Source organism: Labrus mixtus, chromosome 7 (assembly GCF_963584025.1).
Source record: "Labrus mixtus chromosome 7, fLabMix1.1, whole genome shotgun sequence".
NCBI classification, from domain to species: Eukaryota; Metazoa; Chordata; class Actinopteri; order Labriformes; family Labridae; genus Labrus; species Labrus mixtus.
Window position 1 is genome coordinate 13,369,558 of NC_083618.1, and position 25,012 is coordinate 13,394,569.

General features: G+C 40.7%; 2 protein-coding genes across 2 annotated transcripts in view; one reads left to right on the forward strand and one right to left on the reverse strand.

The window, feature by feature from the left end:
- The first annotated feature begins 1,762 nt into the window (after positions 1-1,762).
- Positions 1,763-5,397, forward strand: LOC132978086 (uncharacterized). Its single transcript, XM_061043107.1, has 3 exons — positions 1,763-1,809; positions 2,387-2,536; positions 3,583-5,397. The coding sequence occupies exons 2-3, from the start codon at positions 2,389-2,391 to the stop codon at positions 4,635-4,637; spliced, it is 1,203 nt and encodes a 400-aa protein (XP_060899090.1). The 5' UTR covers positions 1,763-1,809; positions 2,387-2,388; the 3' UTR covers positions 4,638-5,397.
- Positions 5,398-10,085: 4,688 nt separating this feature from the next.
- trim62.1 (tripartite motif containing 62, tandem duplicate 1) overlaps positions 10,086-25,012 on the reverse strand; it is a 34,887-nt gene continuing 19,960 nt past the window's right edge. The window contains exons 3-6 of the mRNA XM_061043114.1: positions 22,229-22,324; positions 18,305-18,561; positions 16,680-16,795; positions 10,086-13,209 (exon numbers count right to left, since the gene is read on the reverse strand). Of these exons, the coding sequence (XP_060899097.1) occupies positions 12,659-13,209; positions 16,680-16,795; positions 18,305-18,561; positions 22,229-22,324 (1,020 nt within the window). The 3' untranslated portion in view covers positions 10,086-12,658. The remainder of the gene's footprint in view (positions 13,210-16,679; positions 16,796-18,304; positions 18,562-22,228; positions 22,325-25,012) is intronic.

A 25,012-nucleotide genomic window follows, 5' to 3' on the forward strand; every position in this document is an offset into this window, starting at 1 on the left:
AATTATTAAGTGGGAATAATTTGCATGCAGGTCGTGTCACCATACTCAAGCCTCTCCGGGTCAGCCCTGTCATGTAGCCTACAATAAATATAAAGTGTAATCCTCTCAGCAGCAGCATGACAGACTGCTAATGTGCTCTATGCTGAGCTCAGCAGAAGGTGGCACTGCTGCCACACATACAGTACACAGGCTCAGGTAGAGGTGAGCAGCAATGTTAAGATGTTGCCCTGATAACACAAATCTATTGCATTCATTATAATTAGATTACAAAATCAATTGCCAGTTTTAGAGAGGTGTTATTTCTACCGTAGCATATAGAGTGTGGTGCTGTGGAAGTGTATTATCATTTTGTCAACGGCATTGACACCAATGGAGAATGCTCAGGCCTACAGGGAGCTGCATCTTTCTGAAGAGCTCCTCAATCTTTTACAGTTATTATTATACTAGGTTCTGCCAATGTTTATTGAAAACTATCAAGTTTAACAGCACACAAAAAATAGCCTCTCAAGTCATGATCAAGTTGAATTAATGCCCCTCTAAAACAGTAATATATCTGAAATACTTTATTAATCCCTGAAGGAAATTCTATAACCAATATATAGGCAGGTTTTAATTGTGGGTGTAAACAGAAACTGGTTTTTTTTATCCACCATGATCATCAGAAAAAAAGCTGTCCCTCAACACTGTTCATGTCTGGAGATGTTTCATCACTGTTTAACCTGCATGCATGGTGGCTTTCATACCGAAATCCTGGGACACAAAGTAGCACACACACCCACAAGCACACATTCAAATGTATGCCTACATCCCCACAGCTCATGCAAATCCCCACAAGACTCAAGCTTATATCTGTTCTTTATAGACAATAATACATTTCATTTTACATTATTTTTCTTAACAAAAAACAAACAGAAAACATGATAAAACGAAACCAAAATTTGTTTGAAATCCAAAAGAATTCTGTGTTGTTTATTTCCTGTGTTGTAAACACAGACGGTGACAAACCATTACTTTCTGTGAGCTTAATTTAAAGATGCTTTGCACAACTTTCTGCTCCCTGTTTCACATGAATCTCAGGGGAAATGGTATAAAATGGTATAACAGTCTATTTATCCCAGAAAGATCACACCTGTCTAAATAATGTACAGTGGCTATGACCTAGCAACTACAGACATTATAAAATTGTCATGTATCATTCATAAACTATATTTAAAAAGGGTCTGAAGTTTAAAAAGAAGCTAGGACATGGATAGATAAATCACATTTCTCTACCTTTTTCCTCTGAGGATTATATCTTATAAAATAGGGTAACAATGATATGGCATCATCTTCCTCATGTGATCCTGAAGCCTGATCTTGCTTCATGATCAACATCCTGCATGTGTGTGTGTGTGTTTGCTGTTCCCTCCGAAAAAAAAAAAACACAGCGTAGTTTGAAGGAGATGGGTGTGACACAGGGATGTTTGTACACTGTCAGTGAAATTAACAAAAAAATCAAAATTGAGTCATATCAACACAAGCACAAGCACAAACACACGACACGGACATGCACCTTGCATCCCTCACTGCTAGTCAGCTAGTTAGACAGGTTTTCCTCTCTGCACAAATAGTGCCACACCCTCCGAGACGCACATGTTCTCTCACAGGCCAGGCCAGGTGCAGGGAGTACAGGAGGAGGGGGGAGGGGGCGGGAGGGTTATTATCTCCATGAGGGTGGAGCAAATGGGAGGGGGGGGGGAGTTGAAGAGAAACAGATGAAATGTTTGAAGCTCATATTAACATGCTGCTCTGAGGCTCCTGTGAGTCCAGGTAAGAGCTAAACAACTTACCATCATTTAGAAAAAAAACTAGATCTAGATCTAGAACTAGATATTCTTACTGTTGCTTATTGTTTGAATTTAATAGTGTATTAATCAATAGAATAATGGGACATTGCAACAGGTCGAACCAGTCTGATTGTACAGTATCATGTTGATACAATCAGCCCACAGTACCAAAATGTAATGTTAATTTGCTAACTTTAATGAGGAGTTAAATGGAGTGTTTCAATCCACTGGTGTCGTTGAAAACTCTGTTTGAAAACATTTTAAACATCCTGCATGTTGTAAGCAGCAGTCTAGTCTAAGGTTCACCACTAATGTAAACAATGAAAGTATTGATCTAAAATACCCCAATGCTGAAGCATTCACACAGAGAATGTATCAACATCGATGAAAGTTTATAAAACTCCACATAAACTATTCAGATAAAATTCAACACATCTTTCTGGGGTTAACTTGATGCAGAGTGCCGGGCATTCCTGAGCCTCCTCCACCCCGAGGCCAAAAAGAAAACCAGTTTGTTCATACCTTAACCAACGTGTGCCTGTGTGTTGTTGTTGTTGTAGCCATGGATGGGGTGTTGGAAGGAGCAGCGGTGTTGTGTGCATGCAAACTGGTCTGCAGTCTGCTCTCCTTGCCCTCACTGGCTACTTCCCACAGTCCTCTCAGCTTCTGCTGCTGCTGCCTCCTCATCTTCACGGACTTCCTGGTCACAGGTGAGCTTCAGGACATGACAACTGGTGTGCTGGTCACAACCACAGTCTGATCCAGTGGTTTCAAACGCTTTCTTTTTTTTGTGGCTATGTTCCCCATAAGCCCTATAAGATAAAATAATGAGCATTATTAACATCCAACATTACGTAATGTAACAAATGTGTTTGTTTGAATTAATATGAATTTGTTTGGTATCTTAACAATATTAAGTATATTACAGTGAAAACATTGAAGTAGATTTCGTCTTAAAATGTTGGTCGGACCAAACAAGAAGTTTTAGCATGACAGTTTTGATCAAGACTTAAAGATAAACTTACGCTCACTGTCTAACTTGCAAACAAACATTTAATTGCAACGTCAACAGGCAAACGTTTTTTTGATGGACATGTTGCTCTCCGGATGTGCAAAGTTTCAGCTTTGATCAAAGGAAACTATGTGCTTGTTACTTTCTGAATATCGAGACAAACTGATTATTATATTACATGGAAATGATCAGTCAAAGCAGGCTTGAAAGACACAGGATTGAAGCAGCACTCATTTAATTAGCTATATTCCTCCTCTCGAAATCTGCTTTTTTTTTAATACCCACTCACTTGAGAAAGACATTTTCTTCTTGCTCACCTTAAATCTCAGTTTCACAAGTGAACAGGATATTGTGACATCTTAACTGTTTCAGTGGCTAATCTTGATTTATTTTTTCTAAAACAAACTTGTGCAAGTGCCATGTGGAACTTTAATCCTCCAGAACACATTCAGTATAGAGACTCAATACACTTTACAGTGAAGTAGGAGGCAGAATATGCATATTCATGGAATCTAGATTCTCAACCTTGGGGAACAACATCAGTTTAAAACTAAGTAATATATGTTTTTTGCAGAAAACTAATGTACAGCACAATTTAAAAATGGAAGCATTTTTATATCTTACAACATGTTTAAAGGCGATCTTTTTAATTTATTTATTTTTCAAGTTAAGTGAACAACAGTAAATATTGCCACGTAACTCTGGTTGGAAGTCACTTCTCTAATCTATTGTTTTCTTCCACAGCTTTTCTGAGTTTCCTTTGCATCTTTAAGTCCTGGCTGACTGATCAGACCACACTGGGTAATGTCATTGCCCTGCGCTTCCTGCTCTTTCTCAGCCACACATACGGTGTGGTGCTGCTCCTGACAGCACCCTTGATCGCTGTGGAGACCCTGAACAGACTGCTTCGGCCTAGCTCAGATAGAGAACGTTGCGATGTCGGGGAAGAAACTGTGAAGGAGGACACAGGCAAAGGAAAGAGGTTTTCTCATGTTGTCAGCTACCTCTGCTGCCTTTCAGTGTGGGTCGTTGTAGCCCTCAACGTCAGCTGGAGATGGAAGCTGGAGGAAGTGTGGACTGATGTATGTTTGCACACAACCAACTCTCTCATCAGGTGTTTGCCCAACCTTTTCAGCCCCATGCCCAGCTCTGTGAATCCCTGCTGGAGCATGGCCTTCCTCTGCTTTCTTATGCTCGTCATCGCCACCAGCATGAGCTTGTGCGGTGGACACCAAGCTCCTGCATGGACGGAAAACGAAAAACACAGAGGAAACATTTGCGTTAGAAATAGCAGTGACAGTTGCTCACAAGACCTCGTTCTAGTTCCCTCTGAGTGTGTGAACCCTGGGAAGTCAGCACGGTGTGTTGACCCAGAGAAAACAGAGAGCAGCTGCATTAGTCACAGAGCGTATTCGTGGAATAGTGTGCAGATGTCAATGAGTCCCCATAGAGACTTTGTCCTCATCCCACCTGATTTTATATCTGCAGGGAAGGGAGGACAGGAGCCTGGAAGGACAAAGAGAGGTATACTTCTGACATTTATAGCAAAAGACCACGTGAACTGGGAATACGGGAGCCAGTTTTGGAGGGGACAATGGGGTTTTCCCTGCCTGGGGGTAAATGTAATTATAGGGTTTGTGTGTGTGCTTTCCATCTGTGTACTTCCTCTAATACTCAGCGTGAACATTCTTCTGGTCAGAACTATTGAGACTCTGCTGGAGCTATCTATCAAATCGTTAGTTTCATCTGCAGAAAACAAAAACAGCACATCCATCTTGCACAATGAAACACTTATATAAAAGAAGATGGGTGGGAAGCAGAAATCTGAAGCTGATTGGGCGCTGTTTGCAACAGGATCACTAGATTAATATTGCATGTGTGCAGACGGCAGGTCTACCTGTCAGACTTGGTCTGAATAGATTGTAAATAAGCATTTCTGAGCCGCTATTCAAATGTGTTGAATAACATGTGTAAAGTGCTGAAATCTGCTGAAGAGGCAGGTTGAGGCGTGCTTGTTAGAAAGACACTAAACCAGGCTGAAAAAGACAGCTGGAAGGCCTGCTTTTTATTGCACAGAGCCTTAAGATCCGTACTGATTTGTCAGTACACAATGGGTTACAAAACAAGCCTCTCTAGTTTAAATAAGACTAATCCAGGAGGCAAATAGTCTTTTGAAAGAAGGCATATGAAGTGCGATACTGCTGCATCACATAAACCCTGCATAGAGCAATGCACAAATAAATACTGTGCCTTTGACTTGAGGGTGTGCCACGGTTTTTGTTTTCCTTCTTTGTAGTTTTGGCCCTGTTCTTGGCCTCAAAGGACTGTATTTTTCTTGTGAGATTAAACTTTTACAACAATTAGGCTAAATTTATTCGAGTAGGCCTCGTGTGGAGTGAATTTGAGGTACTTGTACAATACTTGAGAATTTTCTGTTACACTATCCTATCCTCCTGCTGCACTACATTTCTTATGAGTATATTTTGTGCTTGCTGCAGTGTGTTGTATTTACTTTTAAGTGTAAGATTTTAAATAAAAAAAACAAATGATGCAATTAAACATGATTCATTACTTATTTAAAGTTATAAATTGTTTTTGGCTTGTAACAAGTTCGGTCCTGATGAAGAGGCAAATTGGTAACAGTTCACCATAGAAAAGTTCAGATACATGTTTAAGGCAAAAAGAAAGCAAAGAAAAAGAAAGGCAAAACATCCAATACTTAAGAAAGAAGAGGTGGAAATGTATCTTTAACCAAATCTACCTGAACGTATTAATGACAGTTAGGCCTACAACAGCTCTGACCTGACCAGACACAACAGTCAAATGCTACTTACCCAATGATGCACTGATCATAATGATTGTATCATTTTATATTTACCTTTCATAGAAGCCTTTTTTTCTTAATTACAAGTAATTACTTTTTTATAAATAGCTGGATTTTCAATGCTGGTCTGTCTTTATTAGCATGTAGCCTATTTGTGTTCTTGTGTTGATAATTTAACTCCTAGCAAATTTCTGAAATTCTTGAACTACAGATTAGCTTTTTTAAGAGTAGGCTAAGATTAATATCACAGTGTCATTGACCTAGCTAACATAGAAAGTTACAGCCAGAAACTTAGCTTAGCATAGCATAAAAACCGCAAACAAGGTAAAACCTTGTTGTTCCTGCAGAAGCTCCCGTTTCTGAGTGCACCTGAATGCAGCACGCTAACAGCGTATCCCCTGAGTGACGGCAGAGAGAGAGAGAGAGAGAGAGAGAGAGAGAGGGAGACATGCACAGAGAAGTCTGAAGTCAACTAAGCAGACTACTTTATTTTCTGATGCTTCTTACGGACTTTTTATTATTGCGTGTGCGTCCGTCAGACACAACCACACACACGCCCAGGCCTCCGCTGTGTGCGCGCAAGTGTGTGTGTGTGTGTGTGTGTGTGTGTGTGTGTGTGTGTGTGTGTGTGTGTGTGCATCGGGGCGAAACTCCGCCGTGCGCGACACAGAGCGCAGAGGAGAATTGTAAACGACCATGTAGAGACAGAAATGACATGCCGTCGTGTAAATAAGATAAATAACATAAGGCTGTTTAGTTTGTTTAATAAAAGGACAAGGTAATAGACCTGTTCTATAGGAAAGGTATCCTTATGACTTCTGTTGTGCTCTGGTGCTATATAGAAAATAAAATGACACTGGGCTATATGCCGTCGTCTCACCTGAACCGGTAACTTCAGTGCAGTAGCCTATTTGATTCACAGGTGAGCAGAGACCGACACAGATGTCAACACCAGAGGGCACTCTGGTACAACAACTCAGAGCTACTGACACCCGACACCCCGGTGAGAGCGTAAAGCTGCTGCTATGTGGGATAGGTGACTTTGAGAAAGAAACAGGAGAGGGATAGGATTAAGGAAACATTAGAAGCCATTTATAGGTTTTCTTACCTTTGATGACGCTCAGGGCCAAAGAGAGCGGCCTGCGCACACATCCTCTCTAAGTGAGGCTTACCTGTGCAAGTAGAATAGTCTATTCAAACCGCAGTGCACATTGAGATTAAACCAGAGGGCCATGCTCCTGTGGGTGCATGATGATGCTATTTCACGACATATGGAGACACTGTTAACGCCCTGATGTAGCCTGTGTAAAGGCAAGTCATTGCTTCATAACTGTAAGGCTACAAGTCAGACTAAAAAGTACTGTGAACAGACAAAAGGTTAATGGGCGCAGTAGATTTTTTTAGTGCATGATGACATTAAGAGGCAATATTTTAGTTGCTGTAGGTTTCCTCAGTCATCAAGTTTTTTTTTAATTCACTGCAATAATGATGCTCTGCGGGAAACATCAAGACATTATAGGGAGAACAAGAGCAGAAACTATTTATATCCTAATCAGGAGTTTCATTTTATTGCTTTAACAGAACACCCACATGTGATTTAACTGCTCCCAACCTGATGAGTAAGAGAAGAGGTTTTCTCATAATGTCAGTAAGAGCAATCTTCTCCTCCATGTGACCGCTTTCTCTTCAGCCCTCTGAGGCCGGATGAGTCCCCACGATAAACATTTTGGAGATTCAAAATTGCCCAGAAGTGATTTTGGGATGTACTATCCATGGAAGAAGATCTCTGGTTCTCAAACTATAAAAGCCAATAAGTTACACAAGTATTTCTGCAATAATTTCAAAATGTAGGCAGTAGAATGAAGACACGAACATGAATGTGATTACTCCACCACTGAACAGTGCAGATTTCTCATAATTTGTTATAATAGCTTTAAATGCCTTCTTCATGTTTATTTTTCCCTTTGTTGTGATGCTTGCTGTCTTGCATTTCCCTTGTTGCTAAAATTTGCGTTGCACAGTACCGAGGACTCCAAAGAGTGTAGGGCTTCATTTCAAAATATATTTAATCAAAATGTATAATTTTACGTCTATCAGAATACTAATCATTCTTATAAAATGTCATATTGACTTAAACAGGTTACCTGAGCCCAATATCTCGAAGCTACTCGTTTTGTTCAACAAACAGTCCCAAACTAAAATATCTTTTCCCCCAATAATGAAAAAACCAAACTCCCCACATTTGATAAGCTTGAACCAGAAACTGTTTTTCATTGCTGCTTGATCAAGTTATAATTACTGAAACAATCGATGATTATTGATTTCTAAATCAACTTATGAAACGTCAATAAACCTAGTAATTACTTTAGTACTAAAAAGACTTAAAAACCTGTAACATTCCTAACAAAGTTTAACCTACTGCAGCATCCTTAACATTTATAGTAATAGAGACAATTCATGCCACTGGCTTTTTAACTCTATTCGAAGACAAAAGTGAGCCTGCCTTTTTTGCTTTGTGGACTTATGAGATTAAAAACCTCACATGTGGCTGCCTCAGGACAGCCATATCGGACTGGAATCAGATACACGCATCTCAAAGGAGAGCTCAGTGACTTCTTAATGGACACTTTCCCCTCGAGTAAAACACATCTATTACAGGACAGACACCTTCTTCTCAGATAAAAATGTATCTATCACCGGAGTGAGATTAAAGAATGAAAGCCGAGGATATGAAGCCACTTGTCCTGAGGGTCTGCTGTGAACAGGCACCGCTCGGCTTCAAACCGCATACTTCGTGTTGTGAAACAGCTGAAATCATGATGCAACAGGACTCAATAGCTTTGGAGTGTGAAAGAATATAGCAGCAGGGTAAAAAGTTAAACCGAAAACACAACTTTTTTGCTTTCTGACGCATAGTTTGACTCAGATCTTAACTTTCAATCGTGATTTCAAGCTTCATGACAAATTTTCTTCTCTGCAGCTTAACAACCACTCGCTCAAAGGCATTACAGACGGCAATTGAGGAGGACGATAAAAGGAACACTGAACACATGCAGGCATCTTTTTTATTCGTCATATCTCTTCTGCCTGAGCCAAAATACGGAACGGTAATAAAAAGAGTTCACAACCTCCCACCTCCCTGCTGGAAGGCTTAGCAGTGCAGACAACTTGGCTCATCTTGGAAAAAAAATGCCTGGCATGAAACTCTGGCTGAAGTAGAGCAGGTATTGACAAGCTGAGGAACAGTCTTCCTACACTTCGTAATCATATTAATCATATTAATCCTCCTCCCAGATATTTGTTGTTTTGAGAGTTTCAATTACATCGATGTTGATATACTCTTGTATTGTAAGTATTGTGATGGATGCTTCTTGACAAAGGACTGCAAACATGAAACCAGGTTCACTACTAAACAAATTGGCATGCATGACCTCTTACAGCAGCAGTGGATTTCCACCTATCAAGCTTGAAACCCTTGAAAATGAGTCAAATTGAATTTTGACTTCTTTGAAAAGTTCTATTTTTCATGAGTGGTGAGCACATGAAACAAAGCGATCTACTTTTTAAGCCATGCAGAAAGTGGTTCTATGTACGAGAGTCCATTAACAAATTTAGTCCAGACTGAAATATCTCAACAACTGTTGGATGAGTTGCTTGGTTAGAGAGTTATAGTGGATCTATGTATTTACAGTTTTCAGAGTGGTAAAGGAACTGACTTTTTCATTATGTGGATCCAGAAGTCAAAGGTGTCATGCATTCAGAAATTCTATTGATGACCCAATGACTCAAAAGCTAATAATGCTACCATCAGCTTTAGCTGTACTTAGTGCCGATTAGCAAAGATTAGCATGCATTCACGCAGCCCATTAACATTGGGACCTTAAGTGGAAACAAAGCACTATTGTGTATACTTTGTTTTTAACGTTTAGCTGGAAGCCCCACTACGCCTTAGTATAGCCTCACAAAGCTGCTAGCATAGCTGTGAAGAGGTAAAACCATCCTGTCTTCAAAAACATAAAGCTATGTCTTTAGATATGTCAAGAAGACTCAAAACATTTTTCTTTAAATTGTTGAGCATCCTGTTAGTCCTCTGATCTAGTGTTTGGCCTCTTGTTGGCTATAAATATCCAGGTTTGAAACCAGAGATGCATTGATCTAACAAGCCTTATCAGTATGTTCCCCATTACAGGACTAAGTTGTTTGCCATGACACAACCCCGTCCACTTTATGTATCGAACAAGTTAAGTAACTTCATAAAGCTATAATGGTCTTTTGCACTAAAGCTATTTCTGGCCCATGTTTCCCGCATGACAAATACTGTATGCCAGTTAGTGGTACAGATTTTAAATAAGGTAAAAAGGGTGCAATGGAGTAGAATTAGTACTCTGTGTCTGGATTGTTGCACATAATAACCAGGACAATGTTAACCCAACCAGCTGATTTAATCAGTAATTTATTGTACATTAAAACATTTCCCACAAACCTTCAGCAGCAAAAGCACACATGAGTGTGTTTACACAATGATGGGTGCACAGCTGCCATCACCAAAAGACACAATCATCATTATAATCATTAAAAGTGTCATAGTTATCATCATTACATAATCATATAAACGATAAGCATCACCACCAGGAACCCAACACCACATCCAAATAATCTCCTTCTTCATATTCAAACAGACTCCACTGAAGTCTGTGACCACGCAAACTGGGGTCAAATGTGACTTTTAGATTTATCATGGAAAAAAAAAAAACAACCTGCTCAACGGGTGAAACCTCATGGAAAAATCTAGACTGTGTAAATCAGAGGGAAGAGAAAAAAAAAAAATATATATCAGTCATGATTGTCTAAACCTTCAACTTAATAATTATGCTAAACTTGTTGTACAAAGCAGTTTTTTTTGAGTTACATGGAAACATTTTCTGACAAAATTCCAGATAAACTGCTCTAGAATTTTTTTCCCGGCATTGTCATTCAGGAAATGTTTGCTTTGTGCAGGTCCATGCTAGTTAAAACATCATCAAGGGTAACTTGCAGGTGTCAGAATTTGACCCCAGTTTGCATCATACTGCAAATACTGTAATCCCATCCTACAAAACAAGGGCACTGCCCGGAGATTGAACAACACAGACAACACACATACAAATGCAAAGATGTACAGAGGCGAATAAAGGGGGGGGGGGGGGGTGTGTGTGGGGTGTTTTGGATTTTGGGTTAAAGACTAACCTGTGAAGTTGATCTTAAAAGTATTTTGTAATAAACACTTTTGGCCACTATCTGGGTGTGCCTGGTCAGCCAGATGGACCTTATTGAGGGGCACTAAAGCTGGATTTAAAATCTAGCTGCAAAAACACACCCGCCCATTCACACAGACACGCACACTCAAACTGTATCTCTCTCTGTATGCTGGACTTGGCTGAGCGACAGGAGCCTCTTAGGAGCAGATTCTACAGGACTTGTGTACAACTGCTGATAAACAAGAGCACTCGAGGCACATGGGAGTAAATAAATACATGGGGGCAGCCTCAGGGGGTATTATCAGTGATTTTGTCATTATGTAACACAGCGACAGCCTGGGGAATGCCAGTCGCACAGGGATAGTACATTAATGTGCCATTCAGTCCATCGTTTCATCCTTATTTTCCAGGATGATTACCATTTCCCAAAACGTACAGGATACATTTGTTTACATGCATGATATGATTCAAAATAGGAGAAAACAGGTGGTTTTTGTAGCACTAGGAATGATTCATCTCTGATCTATCAGATTTTGACATCTGAGTAGTTAAGCTTTTACACTTCGAGGTCTAAGCCTCACAGGGTGACCTGCTTTGACAGAATGATTGAATCTTATTTTGATCACAAGACAAAACATGACTGGATGCAGAAATGTATTTGTACTCACTGAATGCACAAGTGTCAGAATAGCCAAAAGGCTAGCATCCTCTAAGTTTTGGGAAGGAGTGGAAACCTAAGCCAGCATGATGAGATACTTGCTTTGATAGTCTAATGACAGACATCCAACCACTTATAGCAGCGTATTATCAGACAATCTCAAATTCAAAACAGACTGTCCTCCCACATTTGTGAAGGACTTGAAAGTGGCCAGGACGGGCATCCTGTGATCAACTTTGTTTTGGATGACACAGATATTAGCTGGTGCACACAGAACAAGAGCTTTCCTCATTTCACAAGGTGAAGACTGAACTCGCATATATGGATGAGACCTGCAGGAGAAACCAAGATTGTGATCTAACACAGAAGTGAACCAGACTTGACAAGTTAAGGATGGCCAAAGAGAAGCTGAAAAAAAGAGCAGAGTGCTGTCAATCACATTCAACATACGCAAAGCCAACTGTACAGCACAGAGTGTGAGAGAGGGGACATCAAGTCTGATAGGCCTACAGCTTGATAAGGAGAGTGGCACCCCCTGGGAGTGTGCAAGGTGGGCCTGGGACAGTCACTTTAGGAGGAGGAATCACTCTTTTCTTTTTAGATCACTGCCACAGACCCCGGAGGAGCCCAGGGGTCCCTCTGTCTCCATTTAGTGCCATGTTTTTAGTTAAAGATGCTGAAACTAGGCTCAAGTGCAGGCCATCATTGTAAGGTCGTTTCAAGCCACAAAGAACAGCACAGGTTTGAAGAGCAACATCGAGCACGATTCTTAACTGATAAGAAAGAAAGAAACATTTCAAACACCCTAATGAAGGGATTGTTGAAGTGGAGTTGTATGAGGTAACAATTTAAATTCAGAGAAACTATTTAACAGCGGATCATAGCTGTGTTGGTACTTTAGCCTGCTTCTTCAGGGGCCATGCTGACTGTCATCTATTGCCAGTGACTAATGAAAAGTACCTCACACAACCCCTTTTCCAAAAATCCTACCTAAGCATTTTTAAATTAAATTGTTCAACATCTTTTGAAATCTTAGAGTCCTGTGAATTTGCCTATTATGTCATTTGTCAGGACAATCCAGACCACGGATGCTTGTGGCTCTTAGAGGCGTACAGTGTTGATCCGCAGTGGCTGCACGTTCTTGCCGTTGGCGTGACTCTGACCCGGGCTAAAGTACGGGAAGAGCTTGGCGGGGAATTTCTCCCTGTAGGTGTAGAGCCAGGACATGTCGTCTGCATTGTAGAAGATGAGCAGGCCTTTGGGGTAGTCCAGGTAGACCCCCACCTTCTCCAGCTTGCTCTTAACGTTCAGGCGGGTCCAGGGCTCTGTGCAGGCGCTGTACTGGTTTCCGTCATGCATGACGATGCAGTAGAAGCCACGGGTTGGCTGGATCTGGATGCTGCCCTTGCGGCTGACGGACTCGTTGGCTACCCCGATCATCCACTGGGTCTTCTCCGACACCATCACCTCCCAGTAATGCACGCCTGACACGAAGCCCTCTGCACCCAGGACAGACACCTCGACATCGAATCGGCGCGGGGAGTCCTGCAGAGGCTGTGGATGGAGATTCCCGTAGGCCACTATGGTACAGTCATCTGAGAGGATCAGTCTTTGGTGGGCTGTGATGGGGTCCAGGGTCAATGCTGCTGGGACTGTGGAAGGAGGAGGGAGAGGAGTTAGCATTTATTTGACTCTGAGATTTAACACTGTAGCAAAAAAAAAAAAAAAGAAGACGCATCAATATGTTATGACTCAACTTGGCCAAACAGATGAGAACTGTGGTGTCATTTTGAGCACCTCATTTTTCTTTATCTTACAAATGCTGTGTGAAGCTGAGGTTGAGAAAAATACATCCAGGCAGCTGGGGCGCCTTACAGGAGAGGAGGGCTCAAGGTTACAAACTAACCTTTCTCTGTACTCTCCCCGTGGAACAGGGCAGTAGATTAACCACAGGCAGTAGATGATAAAAAGTATTTTTGTTTTGACCATTGGGTTACTGAAAACGTTTCCCCACACCCCCTCAGGTTTTCACATCTATAACTGAGCTTTCTGCTTTTACTTGAAAAGGGAAACCCACTCAGAAGTGTTTCTGACATCCATCTCTTGTGACTCACAGAACAGACGCGATTCCTTTTTAGTGAAGGCGTCAATCAATACTGGCTACCTGGGAAATAAACTAAACGAATAGTAATGCAGCTTTCTTCCTGTCTTCTCCCTGTAGAGCCAACCTGTGAACTATTTTTGTCCAGTAAATTCTGCTGTCAGTCATCCGCCCTGTCCAGGACTGCAGCAGCTGCACTGCTGAGATAGAGCGCAAGCATTCAAGTCAAGCTTTTAATCTGAAGTCCCAGAAATACAGGTTAATTACATTTCATTTTGAATACTTTAAGAATCAAAATGTGAATTTATTTTTATAGTTTTTGAGTAATTGGGGGTTAATCTGGTAGTTCCGACCTTGAAGACATACAGGAAAGGGAGAATGAGGGGGGATGACACACAAAAAGTTTCCTGCCAACTGAATCATGGTTGAAATGGTTTCATTATGGTAAATATCTTTCTAGAAAATCTCATCAGAACAATCTTGTTCTCAGGGTAATATTCCCTCTGAATTTTCTAATACTATTGTACGAATACACAAACATAAGCAAGTGCTTATAAAGGGAAATTAGCTATATTAATACAATTTAAAAAAAGGTTTTCAAGGAGTGAAGGCATTAATGTTTAAAGACATTATTCAGATGTGTCTTAAGTTAAACAAATAAAACCAAAGTAAAATGACATCAGAGGTTAGTGAGAAAATGTTTTTAATTTTTTAGATAATTGACCCCCAAAGACCAACATGGTGAAAACAAAACAGTAAATCATCCTGCCAGAGTAAGAGGAGGTGATCAAAGCGATGCCCTGTGGTAAAAGATGACTGATGGCTTGTCATCTTATTGGTGTGCTCAACTCCTATTTCAGGAAAATCCAACATAGAGTTGTGCAATAAGTGTGACTGTGTACACCACCATACATGTTTTTATAATGTATTTTTATACCTTCATGCATTAACTATACTCTTACAATCTGTGCTCTCCAGACAGACTTTGTTTGGGTGGAGCTGCTCCAGCTCACTCCACAGGCTCTGGGTCGGTAGGAGGCAGTTTTCTGTGTGCAGTTATGTGGTTTTGGGGCGGGAGAATCTGCAAACACGTCTGCTTATTAGGGAACCATATCAGGCTGAACAATAACAGCTTGTTCTCTTGGCTCTCTGTCACAAAAAGCAGACACAGGAAACAGCGGGCAAGGGCATTTTTCCAGCTCCTCTGTGTTATATCAGCTTGGATAAATGGAGGTGAAATGTCTGGCGTCTTGCCAGCGAACAGGACATTTCTTCCTCTAGTCAATGACATCGCCAGTGTTTGTTACAATCAAGTCATTAAAATTTCATAACCTGAGTGCCTCTTTGTGTCATGGAGAGAAACCTGCAATCATGCACACATCATTGGAGAAACTATTTTTTCCTGCTGAGCATAAGAGGGGGAAATAACAGCAAGGAGTCTGGTAGTTATTCCAGCTAACCCATCAGTGACAGCGAGGGATGAGGCATAAGGGATGATGGGAGGAATGTCTTTATTTTGTCTCTGGCAACCGCTGGTGATGGATCATAACCAATTGTTCCATTTGGCAGCTAGTCAAGGGAGGCCAGAAAACTGCCTGGCCTCCCAGCTACCGGCAGCAGGCTGAAATGAGAGAATTGATTGAGGGAGTAAGAAATTCCTCAGCACATTATTTTAAATAATCTCCAGTGAGTGAGTGATGGCTGTAGGGCAAAGGGAGTGGAGCTCCTCTCTGTGCTGTCAAAAACAAAAAGGGCATCGCTGCCCTGCAGGACCCCACCACCACTTCTTATCCGAGGAGAAAAAAAGGCATCCCAGAAATTCTTATGAAAGGCAGGGCTAGTTTTGCTCTTCATGTTTCTGAGTCAGACATTTGGCTTCCGAACAAAAATGAGATCATGCATTTTAAAGGAGCAGTTACACATTTTGGAAAGAAGATGACTCTGATGTCAGCGTAGCTTAGTATGAAGAATTTAAAAGGAAAATCCCTGTAACAGCACCTCTAAATTAGCACACACACAAAACCTGATTAATTGGAAGAGATACAACTTCTTATTAGAGAGGTGCTGGTAGGAATACTTTGCTACATTTTGACAGAACTAGGCTGGATGTTTCCAGCACTTCTGCTAAGCACAGCTAACTGGCTTGATAACAAGACAATATTTTTCTTTTCATCGCACGCTGAAAAGAAAAAAAAAAAACAACAGCTTCTTTCACACCTGCAGTGCCCTACACTTGATGATCAACTCCACCAGCTATAATTAACATTATCAGTCCTCCCCATAATATCATCATTTTAGTTTTAAATGCTACTATAAGGCTTATAATTATAATGATCAGTCTATTATCCTTACTTTGCTGTTCCTGCTAATATTACACTTACTTGTACCATTATTATTGGCATTGTAGAAATATGTCTGTATTACTTCTTCTTGTTATTGTTGCTCTGTTTGTTTATCTCTATCTCAATCTCTCTCTCTCTTTATCTCCCTCTATCCCACTTTCCAAGCCCTACACAGTCGCAGCAGCTGACTGTTCAACACGAGTCTGGTTCTGCTCTTGTTTTCGGCCTGTTAAAAGGAAGTTTTTCGGGGCGCCAGTAGCCTAGCGGTTAATGTGCGTGCCCTATAAACAGAGGCTTTGTCCTCAAGAGCGTAAAGGCCGGGTTTGAATTCAACCTGTGGCTGTTTTCCCGCATGTCTTTCCCTACTCTTTCTCTCCTCCGTTTCTGACTCTATCCACCGTCCTGTCTTCAGAATATAGGGCAAAAAACGCCCAAAAATAAATCTTGAAAAACTGGCACTATAACTTTGCTAAATGTTGCCAAGTGTCTTGCTCAAGATGGATTCATGTTGGGTGTCTGTAAATAATATAACAAAGAATACATTCTAAACCTGCTCTTTTTGTGAAGTGACTTTAGATAACATTTGTTATGAATTGTTGCTATACAGAAAAAAAAAACAGATTGATAAATGGCAAACTGTATATATATGTTTGAATTACATTCATCTCATGATACGTACCTGGTGTGATATCCTGGTAAAGCAACTTCCATATCGTGTACTGTAAGGGCCCCATGTACTTAGATGTCGGGAAATCTTCATACGTCAGATTGGTCTCATGTATCTTCCCTTTAATCCTGGAACATGGGAAAAAAACAGATCAATAACAGTCTAAATCCAATTTGCTGCTTTTTACAGATAAAAAGTGGCTTGTTAAACCCACAAAGTCGAAGATTTAAGTAATTATTCTAGTTTGTGTCTTTGAAATGAGCCATTATTGACATACAGCAGCTGACAAACCGCTTTATGGATCTCCAGTAGCAGAGATGAATGTATCAGAGGGACGGAGGAGGGTTAGGCTCAAACACTATTACATTACGATTCAATATGAACCTCCGCATGAATCACTCAGTGCACTCCTACGTGTGGTTCACACAGGTCATGCAAGAAACTGAGTGGGTTACTTATCACATTTAATTCCTCGAAATATCAGAATGTTGACAAATGAACCTTTCCATTTGTGCAGACAGTTTTGGTTAGTAAGAGTGTATTGACTGAATAAGATAAAATAGAAAAATTATTCAGTGCTTCTGTTGGTGCTCTTCAGTGGATGACCCCGAGTAGCAAGGCAGTTTTTCTTTTGCCAAAAGTGTGACTTTTTTAACACTCTGTTCAGTTTATCTTAAGTATAAAAACATCTAATTCATATAGAACAAACATGTTCATTTTTGATTATTCTGTAATCAAAATAGCTTCTTTCAATCTTCCTGAAAAACAAATATTTTTAGGACTCATTAAACTTGAGGCCATAAACATATATGTATCTAACTGAGTGTGATATTGGGTAACTATCAAACCCCTCAAATCATATCAAACTAGACTTTGAGTTAGTAGCTAAGTCTTCTTTTTATGTTTAGGGTGTTAAGGGTAAAAAAGACGATCAGTTCTTAATGCTGTCTTTTTTTCCGAAAGTCTCCTGCAAGAGCTTTGGATTCATTGAAAATAAATGCATATATCCTATTTGGAGAAAAAGAAGGAGTGAGACTAAGAATCTGTTGCAGGATTCATTACAGTTTTGGATACCAGATGCTACAGAATATGCTAAACATTGATCCTCAGTAAAGAAGATATTGGAAGTTGATACAGGGCCCTGATCGTCTCAGAATGAAATATGCATCGCTCAAATACCTGCTTCTCTTGTTAACTCATCCTGTTGAAGAAAAGATATTAATGTTGTGACTTTGTAGTATTTTTTTTTATAGAAGAAGGCATAATGCTTTATTCTGTCACTCTCACTAGTTCTTGAGTCCGACTCATTATCTGTTCTATTAAACTGTTCAATTAAATTGTCCTCAAGTCCCTCCCACCTTCCCCAACCCCCAATATTAAACTTTACTGCTGCCTTCTTCCAGGCCTAATTCACCTTCTGTTCTGGGATTAAACGATGCTGCTGCTCAGATTTCTCTTTCTCCACAATGTAAGCCTTACATTTCAGAATGGAAGAAAACACATGCTGTCAATATAAACAGCATTTCTAAAGTGTTGATACTACACCTAAAGAGTTCATAAAACTTCACAATTCTGTCTATTAACTCATTGGACTTCAATAATGATGCAGATGCTGTTTAAGCAAGCAGGAGGAGCACCTCTCAGACGTGACAGCCACTCCCTCCAGGAAGTCGTGACGCCCAGTCTCATTGAGGCGCTCCTGCAGGATCTGGATGCCCTCCTTGACATCTCGCAGCTGCTGGCTGTAGCGCTGGATCTTGTGCTCGATGTCGGACAGCTTTCGGGCAGTGTCCGTCTCCAGCTCCTCCAGCATGCTCTTCTGACGCTCGCGTAGGAAGCGGTGAAGGCGCTCGAAAGCATCGCCGATGGTTGCTCGCAGACTCTTGGCTGAGGACTGAGGGCAAAAAAAAAAAAGGTGGTTCACTTAATAGAACCCTCAGCTGGGATATTTATAACTGCCATTACACACCTGTGAAGTAGACTATGTACAGTATTTAGCTCAGTTCGTTTGACTGTTTAAGTCCCAGAGGCCTGACTCTTCATAAGACATGGGTCAGAAATACAAGTACTTGTGCATGTATTGATTTCAAGTGTCTCTGAGAAAAGCAGTCCTCCACTAAGAAAATAAAGCAGCTTTTAGTGAGGTACAACAAAGACGATACAATTACAACCATTATTAATTCACTTAATAATCCATTTTAAGAAATGTAATAGCCTAAGACGTCAAAAACTGGTTGATTCCATCTTCTTCAATGTAGGAAGTATCTGCTTTTATTCTTTTTGTAAAAGAAAAGTCTTGGTTTGAAGTGTTTGTAAGTCAAAAGACTCAATTTGAAGTAACCAGGAAATTACATCAGGATTTAAAACAACATTCTTGGATCTTCATACAAATGATTTATCAGTTAAATTATTCCAGTTGAATCTGAAGCCAGAATCTGAAGATAAAAAGAAAGAGTTCACTTTGAGAGAAGTAATGCAAGAAGATGACGGGTTGGAGGTGTCAAAGGACATCCTGACCTGTGGGTGAGGACATCTGACAACAAGTCCGGCAGGAGAGCTGAAGCTATTACAGATAGAGCCGAGCAGTTTGCAGGGGGGTGGCAGACTGGGAGATGAAGAGTTTTTTAAGGAACTGATTTGTAGCCGAAAAAGAAAGATGGGAAGCTGGACTTCAAAAGGAATGAGTCATCTGAGTGTTAGCAGTCGTCAAAGGCAAAGAACAAAGGAGCGGGATGTGAAAACCCTGCAAAACTCGCACAGAGAGGCGAGGGGAGGCTTCTAATCTGAAGTTTCAGAGGGAAACAAAGACTGGACTTAATTCAGACAGTTTTGCTTACAGTTTCCTGTCTTTCCATAAAAGCCAAACACCGGCTCGTCAAAGCTCAAGATGAGATCATTAATAATGCCTGAATCCCAGTAAACTCATCCTTGAAAATTCAGGTAAAACTTTTATATTGGGCTTAGTTGTTTTTCAGGGATAGCTGGATTCAGGATCTCTGATCTGAGGTTTAATTACACAATGGGATTGTTCCTCTTGTTCATTCAGAGAGCAGATATTCTGCCACTGCCTGTGGAAACCTAATCTATTCTCTCTGCAAGCCTAACCCTACCCCAGCCCTCCTGCCTAGTCATCACACTGATGGTATGGAGGAGGAAGAGGAGAAAGATTGCAGCAGTCTTTCTGTGACGTCTCTGCAGCGTTGGCCCAGCAGGGTGTGATGGCACTGAGAGGCAGTCTGCAGCCCTTGGAGACAGGAGGCTGACTACCTCTGAAGGAGGCATGTGATTATGAAGCGAGTACCCAGTGGGCATGTGAATAAGACACAATGTGTATCCTTCAGAAGGAGATGCACGCAATGCAGAGGACTCAAATTGGAGTGTAACCCAGGTGCATTCAATCATTCAACGGGAGGATGAGAGCCGGGCTCACCTTGAGAACAGATGTCAAAGAAGACGAGCATTTGATGCATCAAAGTCTGCTCTTTACATGTAAAAATAAGTTGTTTGTGGCCACAGAGGAAGCTGTAATAAAATCTGTAAATGGCCTTGAGTGACAAGGTTGACAAGATGGGGGCTCACCAGACCTCTGCAGTCTCAACTCTCAAGGCTACATTAGCCGCTACTCACGTAATCCACCTGTATCTAAAAGTCAACAGTATAGAGTTGCATTTTTGGTAATGTAGGTGCCACTTCTGACAAGGAAGAAGAATGCATGGAATTTAAAATAGCATTAATTCAGGGGTTTTGCTGGTTTGTGTTTTTTCCTCCGTGTCCAGTGTAAGTTTGGCCATGTTAGGGCCATGAAAATCTAATATGGAGGAGTACTCTTTTGACAACAAAAAAGTGAAAACAAAGCAAAAAACCCCCCCAAAAAACTCCAGGCCAACTCAGATTAGGTGAGATGAAGAGATGAAGGGAGACATTTCATTTTCAGTCACCTAAATGCATCAGAGATCAATGAGGTCACAGCGTGGCTCTCTTCCAGGCAGAGCACTCTGTGCAAATGGATGTAAATCTAATGAGATCAGTCCATTTCCAATGAGGAGCTGGGGTGGCTGAAAGGCCTATATCTAGCAGGCAGAGTGAGTCAATACATTTCTGGAATGGACAGGGCCTGGAGGGTTCTGCAGTGCAAGACTTAGAAAGGAAAAATGACTGATGCTGTGACATCAGACGGCGGGCAAGAAAACAGGAGAAAGGAGAATGTGTCCCCTAAATGACAGCAGCGACATGGTCTTTGCCAGAGACCCCGCCCTGCTCAATAGATTTGATGTCTCTACAGGAGAGAAAGGAGAGGTGTGTGTGTGTGTTGTGTGGATGTGGGAGGGCGGCTCAAGGACTGACACATTGAGTGGACCCTGGTGGTTTGCTGATTAAAACAAGGTGTCAAGATTACACAGCTCAATAAACCACTTTACTTTGCAGGGTTGTTAGACATTAGACAGTTTTTTAAATGACTTGTTTTACTTAACCAGTATTGCAATCTCCAGCTTGTTGTTTAAGATGCAAACAAGGATGTCATGTTTCTGCAAATATCCACACGTCTGTTATGACTTTTAATGCCATTTGTTGGTGTTTAACTACTCTCTCCTTAAATCAAACCACATGTCCTTATGCTGGTTTTTACAGGAAATGAACACCTCAAGACTGAGTTCTTTTTTTAGAGCAGAATAACTAACTTTTTTTGGATTGTTTGTACTTATACTATTCAAAGAGCTATCTTTGGATTTAACCCTTTCAGGAGTATTCTTTTTAATTTAAAGACTTGTTCTAGTCCTAACAATGACTCAAGAAAATATTCACCAGATTCATCAATCATCGTGAAGAAAAAAACAAAACTCTGACAGAAGATATTCAGCTGTCTATCACATACTATAAAAGAGCAGCTCGTGTTGTTTTAGTAGCAGGACCTTGAGAATATTTCTTAAAGTAAGAACAAAGCTTACAAGCTCTGGACACTGTGCATCACGGAGCTCTGAGGTTCATCACCCATTTTAAAGCCCTCGCTCATCACTGTTTGTTGTATGCACGTGTTGGATGGACTTCTTTGTATACCGGCATATTCTTATCTACAAGTCTACTTTAAGTCTGCTTCCTTCAAACCTTCTGACCTACATCAGACTGATTATTAATCACAGTGATTTATAATCTGCCATCCCACAACCTTTTCTTACTGTCTGTTCCAAAAGTCAGAACTGAACCGGGGGAAAAAGGCATTTAAGTGTGCTGTTCCCTTTTCTTAGAGCTGAAATTTAACGAGCTGCTCTCATTGGATGCTTTAAAGAGGATGTCAAATGAACATCTACATCTCACATGAGGCTGTAGATGTTCTCCCTGACGTGATGGTGGATAATCTTGACAAAACATTTGCTGTTTGTTATTTTGTCTTTTACTGTCTAATAATGTATTTTTTTTTGCATTTGTATGCTTGGCTGCTCTTTGTTTGTGTGAAACTCTGTAGATTCTGCTGCTACCTGTCAGGACTTGAAATTGATTTTTCTTGAGTCATTTCTTTCCTGATGAGAAATGAGCAAAGTTACTTTCGTGTGATATTTCAGTACCTTGGTCTCTGTAAGCTGCCTTTGCAGAAGCTGCAGGGCCTCAGTGTGTCCCTTCTCACTGTCCTGCAGGGTGGCCAGCTGCTCCTTCATCTCCCTCTGCAACACAACAACAAAGACAACCAGCCATTAGGAAGACAGTTCAACATAAATGAAGAAAACAGTCAGCCATGTTTGATCCTCTACTGTAACACCCCTTTCACTTCATCTAAAACTCAAATACTGTCTCAAACCCATCTGATTTGCATAAAGTAATGCTCAAATTATTTGTCCACATTCTATTCGATTTATTATAATTGTTTTATTTGTGTAAAAGCCCTTTGCATGTGCTCAAGGCAGTAAATTAAGCCTCGGCTACAAAACAAGCAAGGCAGATGGAGGGAAAGATATGAAAGAGATGAAATAAAACCTCTGGAGATGGTGAGCTGTGTCAGAGAAAAAAAAACTGGGTCTCATCTCTCGTCAGGCACACGCTGGCAGAACCTGCACCACTCAGCCACCTCCGAGTCTCCCCAAGGCGGGAGAGAGGCTCAGTGGGAGCTGACTGGGGTGGCTGCTGTCACGAATAGTGCAGAGTTTTTAGGCAGGTTTTTTGTGCCAACAAACACTGGTGCACTCAGATTTAGCTTTTGGGAAAGACGTGGTTCAGCAGACATCCTCCCTGAAGTGGAGACTTATTTATTCAAATGTGCAAAGAAGTCATGGTACAGCTCTGCAATTTATTCATCAGTACCTGGCTTTAGTTTTCATACCACGAAAAGAAAGAAAGAATGAGGCTGGATGGGACTCATGTTGGCTCTTGTGAGAATAACAAACTAGTGAATTCTTCAGCTAAACAACACTCTTGCTAGAGTTTAAATTTTTGTTCCAAATGTGTAATAACACGAAGATGAAAGAAAATAGACTATGACATTTTGCATGAAACGATACAGCGACACTTCAGCTATATGAACAGCTTCATGAGGCTGTACCTAAACACACGTCTGTTTTGATATTTTACATGCTATCATACACAGAATTACAATGCTAACACAGGGATCTTTGAACAGGTATAATGTTTACAATGTTCATAAACTAAATTAGTTTTTTTAGTATGCTAACTTCTTATCCATAGACTGACTATAGCTAAAAGCGTCTCAGTGTTTGTTTTATAGCAATTCTAGAAAGAGCTATTTCAATAATGAACAGAAAATCAACAACAACTTTGTGTGACCTTCTGAAAGCACGAGACCATGACACAAAGTAAAAGGGAACTCTTACCACACAAGGTAAAAGTTTAAAAAACTATATCTAATAATAATAATATAATATAATAGATACTCATACCTGACTTTTGAGTTTAGATTGCAACACCTTGAAAACACATGAATAAATTCAAAACTATGGTCTCAGATAATCCTTTTTATTGTTGTTTTGATTCATTTTGGTAAACTAGCTTACAAGATAGCAGTGTAGGATTGGTATTTCCTCTTTTCATGGGGGACGAGCAATCAATGACAGACCGTTGGGGAATTACGAACTTCGAAAAATGATAAAGCACAGAACACAAACATGCCTAAAAAAAGAAACAAAGACATTTTACATCATGGACCCAACCTTCATGAAACTGCTAGGGATTCTGAATCAACCTGATCCAAGCCTTAATGAGCTGGCCAACTATTCAAATCTGACGGTTTTTCGATTCAGAGAGGGTTAAGCCATCGCAATCCAATCTGAACAAACAAATGAGCCACAAATGTTTTACAGAACACAGCATCAACAATACCGTGCACTAGCAAAATACTCAAAATGAGAATATATGTGTGCGTGAGGCAGGAAAAATCAACCTTCCATTTGACGGGATTCGAAGGGAAATTAAATATTGCATCAAAGGGAACAACATGGAACAAGCCTAATTTATTTTGAACCCCCTGTTAAGCCACCCCTGCTGCTGGTCTCTCTTCTCATGTAACCCGTGTGTCACCTTCTCTGAACACCAGCAGAAATCCATCAAATGAAACTGTCAGCTTAGCAGAGAAACAACCACACCTCTGCTACCAGGCTGACACAAAACCCAGAATAGATCTCCAAAGACATAAATATTCAACTATCTCGCCCACAAGGGGAAAAAAAAGGTTAATATACCAGTGGAGAAGGATATAGAACAAGCTATGCACTAGTTCATATTGTATATGAAAAACCTTGACCTCCATTATTAGCTGCTGATTGAAAAAAGAAAAAAAAAAAAAGGAGCAAACGTGGGCTTTTGTAGAGGAAGCTTGTTTCTTCTCAAGGGCAGAAACAGTGGAAAACAATGGCTGGTGCAGGAGGAGAGCGTGACTCTCCATGCTAATGACAAAGAGTGCGGCAGGCTCGGTGGGCTCTCCGCCTCATCGCTAAGCGCTCGTCTGCAGCAGGTCAAAGGCACACACTGAGACAGACCAACACTGACAGACTGGCAGAGAAAACATGCTCCTCCACTCTCCCCTGCTGCACAGAGTCTGACTGGCCGGGCAAACAAGGGCAACTTCAGCTGTTAGTGCCCTCACGCCAACACTGGAAAAAACCTCTGCAGAATGTCTACTTTAATAGACACTTCGTACACAGTTAGTTTAACATTCTTGTTTGCGCATAAAATAGGCATCAAACTGAAGATTTCCACCAGGTTCCTGTCACTTATTGAACTTGTCACTAAATAGAGAATGTGCGCAGTGCTTGAGCTGAATGTAAGAAGGCAAAGCTGCATTTTAGAAAAAGCAAAAAAAAAAAAAACACCCTGGTATAATCATCTTTACACACTTTTAAGGC

Bases quoted from the DNA above. Each gene is read 5' to 3' on its own strand.
- LOC132978086 (XM_061043107.1), top strand. From the start codon at position 2,389: ATGGATGGGGTGTTGGAAGGAGCAGCGGTGTTGTGTGCATGCAAACTG. The intron at 2,537-3,582 runs GTGAGCTTCAGG...TTTCTTCCACAG, and splicing joins CACGGACTTCCTGGTCACAG to CTTTTCTGAGTTTCCTTTGC.